At 39.8% G+C, this 11,860-nt stretch overlaps 1 protein-coding gene across 1 annotated transcript in view; it reads right to left on the bottom strand.

The window, feature by feature from the left end:
• Positions 1–976: 976 nt before the first annotated feature.
• LOC115176304 (hippocalcin-like protein 4) overlaps positions 977–11,860 on the bottom strand; it is a 47,928-nt gene continuing 37,044 nt past the window's right edge. The window contains exons 2-5 of the mRNA XM_029736243.1: positions 2,987–3,166; positions 2,053–2,171; positions 1,826–1,922; positions 977–1,174 (exon numbers count right to left, since the gene is read on the bottom strand). Of these exons, the coding sequence (XP_029592103.1) occupies positions 977–1,174; positions 1,826–1,922; positions 2,053–2,171; positions 2,987–3,148 (576 nt within the window). The 5' untranslated portion in view covers positions 3,149–3,166. The remainder of the gene's footprint in view (positions 1,175–1,825; positions 1,923–2,052; positions 2,172–2,986; positions 3,167–11,860) is intronic.

The following is an 11,860-nucleotide window of genomic DNA, read 5'->3' as shown; positions in this document are numbered from 1 at the left end:
CATAAGACTGCTGAACAACTAAACTAATCATATGGCCACGCTGAATATTTACATTGTACATTTATTGTGTTACCATTTGATTCATTTGTTTGTTTTAACTTTATTTGATATAGTAACTATTTTATTAACTTGATTAAGGGCTTGTAAGTAAGATGTTAACGGTAAATTCTACACCTGTTGTATTCGGAGCATGTGACATATACAGTTTGATTCTCTCTCTCATTCTCCCCCCTCTATCTCTATATCTCCCTCCCTCTCTTTCATACTCTCTGTCGGTCTAACACTTTTCCCTCCTCTCATCTCCCCTCCAAGAGTGTCTCTATTACATCACAATGTCTGGTCCCACAACCTACCCCTCGCCATCTCTCTCTACTCCCTCACTCTACCAGTCTCTCCATCCATCCCTCCCTACCTCCTCACTCTACCAGTCGCTCCATCCCTCCCTACCTCCTCACTCTACCAGTCTCTCCATCCCTCCCTACCTCCTCACTCTACCAGTCTCTCCATCCCTCCCTACCCTGCTCTCCTCCATCTCTACTCCCTCACCCTACCAGTCTATCCATCCCTCCCTACCTCCTCACTCTACCAGTCTCTCTATCCCTCCCTACCCTGCTCTCCTCCATCTCTACTCCCTCACCCTACCAGTCCCTCCATCCCTCCCTACCTCCTCACTCTACCAGTCTATCCATCCCTCCCTACCTCCTCACTCTACCAGTCTCTCCATCCCTCCCTACCCTGCTCTCCTCCATCTCTACTCCCTCACCCTACCAGTCTCTCCATCGATACGTCTGCAGATCCTAGAGCAGAAGTAGAGACTCTCCACTCCCCCCCTCAACAATAGTACAATGAGAGGTGAAACTTGCCATCTCCCTCCTCCCTCCCTCCCTCGATCCCTCACCTCCTCCCTCCCTACCCCCCATCTTCCTCCCTCCCCCCTCACCTCCTCCCTCCCTCCCTCCCTCACCTCCTCCCTCCTCTATTTCTGCATGTCACACTGCAGCAATAGGACGATGGAGGGATCACTCTTGGCTGCCTCTTTGAACTCTTCCAGTGTGATCTCATCGTTGTGATCTTTATCCATCTTGGAGAAGATCTTGTCCACACGCTGCTGGGGAGTCAGCCCGTCCTCGTTCATACGCATCATTATCACAGTGCCAACCATCTTGTAGATCGCCTAGGAAACAGCGAGAGAGAGAGAGAGAGAGAGAGAGAGAGAGAGAGAGAGAGAGAGAGAGAGAGAGAGAGAGAGAGAGAGAGAGAGAGAGAGAGAGAGAAGAGAGAGAGAGAGAGAGAGAGAGAGAGAGAGAGAGAGGAGAGAGAGAGAGAGAGAGAGAGAGAGAGAGAGAGAGAGAGAGAGAGAGAGAGAGAGAGAGAGAGAGAGAGAGAGAGAGAGAGAGAGAGAGAGAGAGAGAGAGAGGTAAAGATGGAATGGGGCATTCGCTGGAGCAATATGCACACGCAGTGAGTTATCATATAGACACACACACACAGTAAATGCACACACACACACACACACAAATGGACGCACACACAAGCATACACACAAGTATGCAGACAAGCACACTCAAAGGCACACAGAAAACACACAGAAACACACAGAAACACACACAGAAACACACAGAAACACACAGAAACACACAGAAACATACAGAAACACACACAGAAACACACAGAAACACAAACAGAAACACACAGAAACACAAAAACACAAAGAAACACACAAAAACACACAGAAACAAACAGAAACACACAGAAACACGCAGAAACACACAGAAACAAACAGAAACACACAGAAACACACAGAAACAAACAGAAACACACAGACCTCTATAATCTCCAGCATCTCCATGCGTGTGATCTTGCCGTCTCCGTCTAAGTCATACATGTTGAAGGCCCAGTTGAGTTTCTGCTCAAAGCTCCCCCTAGAGGTTGATGGAAAAGAACTGTCAAATAGAAATATACAGGTGTGTTTGCGTGTGCGTGACTGAGTGAGCGAGCGAGTGCGTGTGTGCACACCGTCACACCTGACATCACCTGTGTTATGAAGCGTACCTCGAGGTGATTGACAGAGCACAGATAAACTCCCGGAAGTCGATGGTCCCGTCACCGTTCTTATCGAAGGTCCGGAAGGCGTGCTGGGCGAACTTAGACGCGTCGCCATACGGAAAGAACTTCATTAAAAAAAAAAAGAGAAAGAAATGTAACATACTGTTGGTCACTGGAAGGCTTTTCAAATAGATTGAGCAGAAGGGTTACTGAGAACATTACCGACAGAGTCCCAAATGGCACCCTACTATGGACCGCGCATGGGCAAAGATAGTGTACTACATAGGTAATAGAGGGCCATTTGGAACGCAGCTATGAATGGAAGATGTTGCACATTCTAAACCCCAAAAATCCCTCTACTCCAAATGATTTTCTTCCTTTAGATAGTTTGCTTTGAGTATGACAACGGGAACGCTTTAGGAAGGCCATGTACCACTGTCCTCCATCCTTTCTCTTGTCGTCGTCCCCATTTACTGCTATTTCCTCTTCAACCCACTTGTCCCCCCTCTCTCCCTATGAATAATCACCATCTGTTTCCTTCCTCATCCCTCCCTCCCTCCCTCCCTCCCTCCCTCCCTCCCTGCCTCTCCCTCCCTCCCTCCCTCCCTCCCTCTCTCCCTCCCTCCCTCTCTCCCTCCCTCCCCCCGTCCCTCCCTCCCTCTCTCCCTCCCTCCCCCCGTCCCTCCCTCCCAACTCCCTCCTTCCCTCTCTCCCTCCCTCCCTCCCTCCCCATCCCTCCCTCCCTCTCTCCCTCCCTCCCTCTCTCCCTCCCTCCCTCCCTCTCTCTCTCTCTCCCTCCCTCCCTCCCTCCCTCCCTCCCTCCCTCCCTGCCTCTCTCTCTCCCTCCCTCCCTCCCTCCCTCCCTCCCCCCATCCCTCCCTCCCTCCCTCTCTCCCTCCCTCCCTCCCTCCCCCTGTCCCTCCCTCCCTCCCCCCCTCACCTTCACATATAGTTGTTGGAACTCCTCTAGATTTAGTATACCAGTGGGACAGTCTTTGAGGAAGCCTTTGTACCACTGCTTGAGCTCAGCCTCGTTGAACTCAGTACTCTTGGTGAGGTCATCCAGAACCTCTGGTGCCAGCTTACTGTTTCCTTTCCCCATCACAAAGTCTCCTCCTTTCTGGAGGAAGAAACAAGAGACACAAGGAATCAAGCAATGATTAAACAATCAACGTTAATGCTTCCTTTTAGAGGATCCTTATTGCGTAAGTCAGTACACTTAACAAGTATTGGAGTTAAACTGTAACCACTAACAGTGTAATAATACCATGTAATTGGTAGTAAATGCGGTCTGTAATTACAGAAGTTTAACAACGAATGTTTGTTTTCGTGCTTAAATACAAATGGGCAGGTTTCCACTAAATTCACCAGCTTATTGTATTGCTTCTTCTCAGCTGCATCCGATTCATTAACAACTGTGACAAAGGTTGGGATCCCTTGTGGATACGCTGTGTGTCTGAGAGATTATGCTGAATAGACTCTAATGACTTAACCATTAACGTGCACTGTTCAAAATATATCTCCGGTCAACGTTGTTGCTCCCCCAAAAATAAAGCGTATCGTCTGGGTTAACTTGGTTGAGCTTTACGAAAACAGATCTAAGACGAGAAATGCACTATTTCAAAGCATAGCACAGCTTCTGAAAGCACCATGCAAGTGATAAATAAACACACTAGTATACCACAGAGGACATGTAATGTTTCCCTAAGTACAATGTAGTTACCCGTACAGTAGGTGGCGGCATGCATCTTTAACGTCTGTTTGCGAACCGCCATTATACCAGAGAAGAAGAAGAAGAATTTGTTTTTCTCAGCAGTTTTGAGTTGTGTCCTATCTGACAGTGAAATGTGGCTAGCAAGTCATAAATAAACGCACTAGTACACCACAGAGGACATGTAATATCTGCGGAAATAAAACGTAATTACTAGCTGTTACAAAGGATATAGCAACTTCTATATAATTACTTAGACCTACTGCTCATTACCAAGAGACAATACATACAGACAATAGATGAGCTTCGACTTTAGTCAACTTTATTTGCAACATGTAAAAATACCTTACATTTACTACAAAATAATTAGGATTTTTATTGTTAGATTGATAATTAGATTACATTTGTGACGACCCTCCCACTCTGTCTGCCGAATTCTTTCTCTTTGCTCTTGTTTTCCTTATTAGGATGTTGGTGGGCGGAGCCGGGAGGGTTGTTAGCGACATGGGAAACACCTGGGCCCAGGTGTGTCCCAGGATAAATACACCTCTTCCCCATTCATGGAGGAGACTCTCTCCATGCAGACACACCTGGGCCCAGGTGTGTCCCAGGATAAATACACCTCTTCCCCATTCATTGGGAGACTCTCTCCATGCAGACACACCTGGGCCCGGGTGTGTCCCAGGATAAATACACCTCTTCCCCATTCATTGAGGAGACTCTCTCCATGCAGACACACCTGGGCCCGGGTGTGTCCCAGGATAAATACACCTCTTCCACATTCATTGGGAGACTCTCTCCATGCAGACACACCTGGGCCCGGGTGTGTCCCAGGATAAATACATCTCTTCCCCATTCATTGAGGAGACTCTCTCCATGCAGACACACCTGGGCCCAGGTGTGTCCCAGGATAAATACACCTCTTCCCCATTCATTGAGGAGACTCTCTCCATGCAGACACACTGATAGATTTTGGTTGTGGCGTTTTTGTGGCTGTTTGATTGTTTGCTTTGGCACCTTTCAACACCCCTCATTATCACATGTAACGCAACCACTCACTTACACTACTGACTACACACACCATTGTTAATTGTATTTACTTTACTTCAGTTAAATACATATATTTTGTTATTCCTTATCTCCACGTTGTCTCCCTTTTTGTTACGAACTTCGAGCCGGTTCATGAAATATTTAATATAGATATAAAATACAAATAAGTATTCTACTGGTGACTCAAATCTGTAGCCTATGGAATGGTGAGTAGCATAGATAGTATAGCATGGTGTGTAGCATAGATGGTATATCATGGTGAGTAGCCTAGATAGTATAGAATGGTGAGTAGCATAGATAGTATAGCATGGTGTGTAGCATAGATGGTATATCATGGTGAGTAGCATAGACAGTATAGACTAGTGAGTAACATAGATAGTATAGAATGGTGAGTAGCCTAGATAGTATAGCATGGTGAGTAGCATAGATAGTATAGCATGGTGAGTAGCATAGATAGTATAGACTAGTGAGTAGCATAGATGGTATATCATGGTGAGTAGCCTAGATAGTATAGAATGGTGAGTAGCATAGATAGTATAGCATGGTGTGTAGCATAGATGGTATATCATGGTGAGTAGCCTAGATAGTATAGCATGGTGAGTAGCATAGATAGTATAGACTAGTGAGTAGCCTAGATAGTATAGAATGGTGAGTAGCATAGATAGTATAGCATAGTGAGTAGCATAGATGTTATAGACTAGTGAGTAGCATAGATAGTATAGCATAGTGAGTAGCATAGATGTTATAGACTAGTGAGTAGCATAGATAGTATAGCATAGTGAGTAGCATAGATGTTATAGACTAGTGAGTAGCATAGATAGTATAGCATAGTGAGTAGCATAGATGTTATAGACTAGTGAGTAGCATAGATAGTATAGACTAGTGAGTAGCATAGACAGTATAGCATGGTGAGTAGCATAGATAGTATAGCATGGTGAGTAGCCTAGATAGCTAATTTAGAAAAATGGGATTGTCTATTTCAAGTTACAATAGAAATCAACAGCTCTGTCTCTGTCTGTAGTTCTATAGTACTATAGTTTCTCTGTATACAGTTCTATAGTTCTATAGTTTCTCTGTCTATAGTTCTATAGTTCTATAGTTTCTCTGTCTACAGTTCTATAGTTCTATAGTTTCTCTGCCTATAGTTCTATAGTTTCTCTGTCTATAGTTCTATAGTTTCTCTGTCTATAGTTCTATAGTTCTATAGTTCTATAGTTTCTCTGTCTACAGTTCTATAGTTCTATAGTTTCTCTGTCTACAGTTCTATAGTTCTATAGTTTCTCTGTCTATAGTTCTATAGTTTCTCTGTCTATAGTTCTATAGTTCTATAGTTTCTCTGTCTATAGTTCGATAGTTTCTCTGTCTATAGTTCTATAGTTCTTTAGTTTCTCTGTCTGTAGTTCTATAGTTCTGTAGTTTCTCTGTCTATAGTTTTATAGTTCTGTAGTTTCTCTGTCTATAGTTCTATAGATTCTCTGTCTACAGTTCTATAGTTCTATAGTTTCTCTGTCTACAGTTCTATAGTTCTGTAGTTTCTCTGTCTATAGTTCTATAGTTTCTCTGTCTCTGTCTATAGTTCTATAGTTTCTCTGTCTATAGTTCTATAGTTCTTTAGTTCTGTAGTTTCTCTGTCTATAGTTCTATAGTTTCTCTGTCTATAGTTCTATAGTTTCTCTGTCTACAGTTCTATAGTTTCTCTGTCTATAGTTCTATAGTTTCTCTGTCTATAGTTCTATAGTTCTATAGTTTCTCTGTCTATAGTTCTATAGTTCTATAGTTTCTCTGTCTATAGTTCTACAGTTTCTCTGTCTATAGTTCTATAGTTCTGTAGTTTCGCTGTCTATAGTTCTATAGTTTTATAGTTTCTCTGTCTATAGTTCTGTAGTTTCTCTGTCTATAGTTCTATAGTTTCTCTGTCTATAGTTCTATAGTTTCTCTGTCTATAGTTCTATAGTTTCTCTGTCTACAGTTCTATAGTTTCTCTGTCTATAGTTCTATAGTTTCTCTGTCTATAGTTCTATAGTTCTATAGTTTCTCTGTCTATAGTTCTATAGTTCTATAGTTTCTCTGTCTATAGTTCTACAGTTTCTCTGTCTATAGTTCTATAGTTCTATAGTTCTGTAGTTTCTCTGTCTATAGTTCTGTAGTTTCGCTGTCTATAGTTCTATAGTTTTATAGTTTCTCTGTCTATATTTCTATAGTTTCTCTGTCTACAGTTCTATAGTTCTATAGTTCTGTAGTTTCTCTGTCTATAGTTCTATAGTTTCTCTGTCTATAGTTCTATAGTTCTATAGTTTCTCTGTCTCTGTCTATAGTTCTATAGTTTCTCTGTCTATAGTTCTATAGTTCTATAGTTTCTCTGTCTATAGTTCTATAGTTTCTCTGTCTATAGTTCTATAGTTTCTCTGTCTATAGTTCTATAGTTCTGTAGTTTCTCTGTCTATAGTTCTATAGTTCTATAGTTCTGTAGTTTCTCTGTCTATAGTTCTATAGTTCTATAGTTCTATAGATGCTCTGTCTATAGTTCTATAGTTTCTCTGTCTATAGTTCTATAGTTCTATAGTTTCTCTGTCTATAGTTCTATAGTTCTATAGTTTCTCTGTCTATAGTTCTATAGTTCTATAGTTTCTCTGTCTATAGTTCTGTAGTTTCTCTGTCTACAGTTTTATAGTTCTATAGTTTATCTGTCTATAGTTCTATAGTTTGTCTATAGCTCTATAGTTCTATAGTTTCTCTGTCTCTAGTTCTATAGTTTCTCTGTCTCTAGTTCTATAGTTTCTCTATCTATAGTTCTATAGTTCTATAGTTTCTCTGTCTACAGTTCTATAGTTTCTCTGTCTATAGTTCTATAGTTTCTCTGTCTATAGATCTATAGTTCTATAGTTTCTCTGTCTATAGTTCTACAGTTTCTCTGTCTATAGTTCTATAGTTCTATAGTTCTATAGTTCTGTAGTTTCTCTGTCTATAGTTCTGTAGTTTCGCTGTCTATAGTTCTATAGTTGTATAGTTTCTCTGTCTATAGTTCTATAGTTTCTCTGTCTACAGTTCTATAGTTCTATAGTTCTATAGTTCTGTAGTTTCTCTGTCTATAGTTCTATAGTTTCTCTGTCTATAGTTCTATAGTTCTATAGTTTCTCTGTCTCTGTCTATAGTTTCTCTGTCTATAGTTCTATAGTTCTATAGTTTCTCTGTCTATAGTTCTATAGTTTCTCTGTCTATAGTTCTATAGTTTCTCTGTCTATAGTTCTATAGTTCTGTAGTTTCTCTGTCTATAGTTCTATAGTTCTATAGTTCTGTAGTTTCTCTGTCTATAGTTCTATAGTTCTATAGTTCTATAGATGCTCTGTCTATAGTTCTATAGTTTCTCTGTGTATAGTTCTATAGTTCTATAGTTTCTCTGTCTATAGTTCTATAGTTCTATAGTTTCTCTGTCTATAGTTCTATAGTTCTATAGTTTCTCTGTCTATAGTTCTGTAGTTTCTCTGTCTACAGTTGTATAGTTCTATAGTTTATCTGTCTATAGTTCTATAGTTTGTCTATAGCTCTATAGTTCTATAGTTTCTCTGTCTATAGTTCTATAGTTTCTCTGTCTATAGTTCTACAGTTCTATAGTTTCTCTGTCTATAGTTCTATATTTTCTCTGTCTCTAGTTCTATAGTTTCTCTGTCTCTAGTTCTATAGTTTCTCTATCTATAGTTCTATAGTTCTATAGTTTCTCTGTCTACAGTTCTATAGTTTCTCTGTCTATAGTTCTATAGTTTCTCTGTCTATAGTTCTATAGTTCTATAGTTTCTCTGTCTATAGTTCTATAGTTCTCTAGTTTCTCTGTCTATAGTTTCTCTGTCTCTGTCTATAGTTCTATAGTTTCTCTGTCTATAGTTCTATAGTTCTATAGTTTCTCTGTCTATAGTTCTATAGTTTCTCTGTCTATAGTTCTATAGTTCTATAGTTCTGTAGTTTCTCTGTCTATAGTTCTATAGTTCTATAGTTCTATAGATGCTCTGTCTATAGTTCTATAGTTTATCTGTCTATAGTTCTATAGTTCTATAGTTTCTCTGTCTATAGTTCTATAGTTCTATAGTTTCTCTGTCTGTAGTTCTATAGTTTGTCTATAGTTCTATAGTTTGTCTATAGTTCTATAGTTCTATAGTTTCTCTGTCTATAGTTCTATAGTTATATAGTTTCTCTGTCTATAGTTCTACAGTTCTACAGTTCTATAGTTTCTCTGTCTATAGTTCTATAGTTCTATATTTTCTCTGTCTATAGTTCTATAGTTTCTCTGTCTATAGTTCTATAGTTTCTCTGTCTATAGTTCTATAGTTCTATAGTTTCTCTGTCTATAGTTCTATAGTTCTATAGTTTCTCTGTCTACAGTTCTATAGTTTCTCTGTCTACAGTTCTATAGTTTCTCTGTCTACAGTTCTATAGTTTCTCTGTCTATAGTTCTATAGTTCTGTAGTTTCTCTGTCTACAGTTCTATAGTTCTATCATTTCTCTGTCTATAGTTCTATAGTTCTATAGTTTCTCTGTCTGTAGTTCTATAGTTTGTCTATAGTTCTATAGTTTGTCTATAGTTCTATAGTTCTATAGTTTCTCTGTCTATAGTTCTATAGTTATATAGTTTCTCTGTCTATAGTTCTACAGTTCTACAGTTCTATAGTTTCTCTGTCTATAGTTCTATAGTTCTATATTTTCTCTGTCTATAGTTCTATAGTTTCTCTGTCTATAGTTCTATAGTTTCTCTGTCTATAGTTCTATAGTTCTATAGTTTCTCTGTCTATAGTTCTATAGTTCTATAGTTTCTCTGTCTACAGTTCTATAGTTTCTCTGTCTACAGTTCTATAGTTTCTCTGTCTACAGTTCTATAGTTTCTCTGTCTATAGTTCTATAGTTCTGTAGTTTCTCTGTCTACAGTTCTATAGTTCTATCATTTCTCTGTCTATAGTTCTATAGTTCTGTAGTTTCTCTGTCTATAGTTCTATAGTTTCTCTGTCTATAGTTCTATAGTTCTATAGTTTCTCTGTCTATAGTTCTATAGTTCTATAGTTTCTCTGTCTACAGTTCTATAGTTTCTCTGTCTATAGTTCTATAGTTCTGTAGTTTCTCTGTCTACAGTTCTATAGTTCTATAGTTTCTCTGTCTATAGTTCTATAGTTTCTCTGTCTACAGTTCTATAGTTCTATCGTTTCTCTGTCTATAGTTCTATAGTTTCTCTGTCTACAGTTCTATAGTTTCTCTGTCTATAGTTCTATAGTTCTGTAGTTTCTCTGTCTACAGTTCTATAGTTCTATAGTTTCTCTGTCTATAGTTCTGTAGTTTCTCTGTCTACAGTTCTATAGTTCTATCATTTCTCTGTCTATAGTTCTATAGTTCTGTAGTTTGTCTACAGTTCTATAGTTCTATAGTTTCTCTGTCTATAGTTCTGTAGTTTCTCTGTCTACAGTTCTATAGTTCTATCATTTCTCTGTCTACAGTTCTATAGTTCTATAGTTCTATCGTTTCTCTGTCTATAGTTCTATAGTTCTATAGTTCTGTAGTTTCTCTGTCTTCACATATTTCTTTCTTCCATGTTGGAGTCTGAGACCTTGTGGTAAAAAGAATGTATGACAATTTAGACACTAAGTTACCCTATACTGGTTGTCATCATCATGTTGCTTTCTATAGGTTAGGCCTAGTTAGTTCTTGTGTTATCCAGCTATAAAAGTGCATGCTAACAGCAAAGAATTTTATAACTACCCCAATATAGACCACCCCTTGTTATTTCCAAAGGGAAGCTAGCGAGTCAAATGGGCAGAGCCAAGCACGAGCTAGCATGATGCTATTGGCACGTTCTAGCATGTATTTGCATATTTATGTTAGGCAACACCTAGTCTGAAGTGCGCATTTGCAAGTTCCATCTCGCTCCATACCATCCCACTGCCGGACACTGACCTTCCTCTCCCCACCATATTTGGCGGAAACTCCAACCTGATGCTTCTCATTTACACTTCCGTGGAAATATCTGGGCCTATGTGTGCTAATACTAATGAGTTAGTTAGTGTTTAGCTCGATTGAAAAGGAACTAATTACATTTACATTTTAGTAGACACTCTTATCCAGAGCGACTTACAGTAGTGAACACATTTCATAAATTTTTTCTTTTCTCCATACTGGCCCCCCGTGGGAATCGAACCCACAACCCTGGTGTTGCAAACACCATGCTCTACCAACTGAGCCACACGGACCTGTTCCTCATAGTGCGTGTTGACACATGTAGCTAGTCAAGGTGAGAAAACTAACTAACTAACTAGCTTGTTAGCTAATACAAACAAAACTCAAAAGATTGCATGGAAAGTCTATAGAACATGCTATGGTAACTAGTTAATTAACTAGTTAGCTAACTAGCTAGCCTAGTTGGTAGGACTAACAAAAGTGCCAGCTAACATTTTCTAACTACACTATATATACAAATGTATGTGGACACCCCTTCAAATGAGTGGATATGGCTATTTCAGCCAAACCAGTTGCTGACAGGAGTATAAAATTGAGAACAGTCATGCAATCTACATAAACAAACATTGATGGTAGAATGGCCTTACTGAAGAGCTCAGTGACTTTCAAAGTGGCACCGTCAATAGGATGCCACCTGTCCAACAAGTCAGTTCATAAAATTTCTGCCCTGCTAGAGCTGCCCCGGTCAACTGTAAGTGCTGTTATTGTGAATTGGAAACGTCTAGGAGCAACAACGGTTCAGCCGCAAAGTGGTAGGCCACACAAGCTCACAGAATTGGATCTCCGAGTGATGAAGCGTGTAGTGCCTAAAAGTCGTCTGTCCTCGACAGCAACATTAACTACTGAATTCCAAACTGCCTCTGGAAGCAATGTCAGTACAAGAACTGTTCGTCAGGAGCTTCATGAAATGGGTTTCCATGGCCGAGCAGCCGCTCACATGCCCAAGTTCAAAATGCGCAATGACAAGCGTTGGCTGGCGTGGTGTAAAGCTCTGGAGCAGTAGAAACGCGTTCTCTTGGGTGATGAATCACGCTTCTCTATCTGGCAGTCCGACGGATTCAT

Source organism: Salmo trutta, chromosome 36 (assembly GCF_901001165.1).
Source record: "Salmo trutta chromosome 36, fSalTru1.1, whole genome shotgun sequence".
Taxonomy (NCBI): domain Eukaryota; kingdom Metazoa; phylum Chordata; class Actinopteri; order Salmoniformes; family Salmonidae; genus Salmo; species Salmo trutta.
Note: the sequence above shows the minus strand (reverse complement) of the source record. Positions and strands in the feature narration are given on the sequence as shown.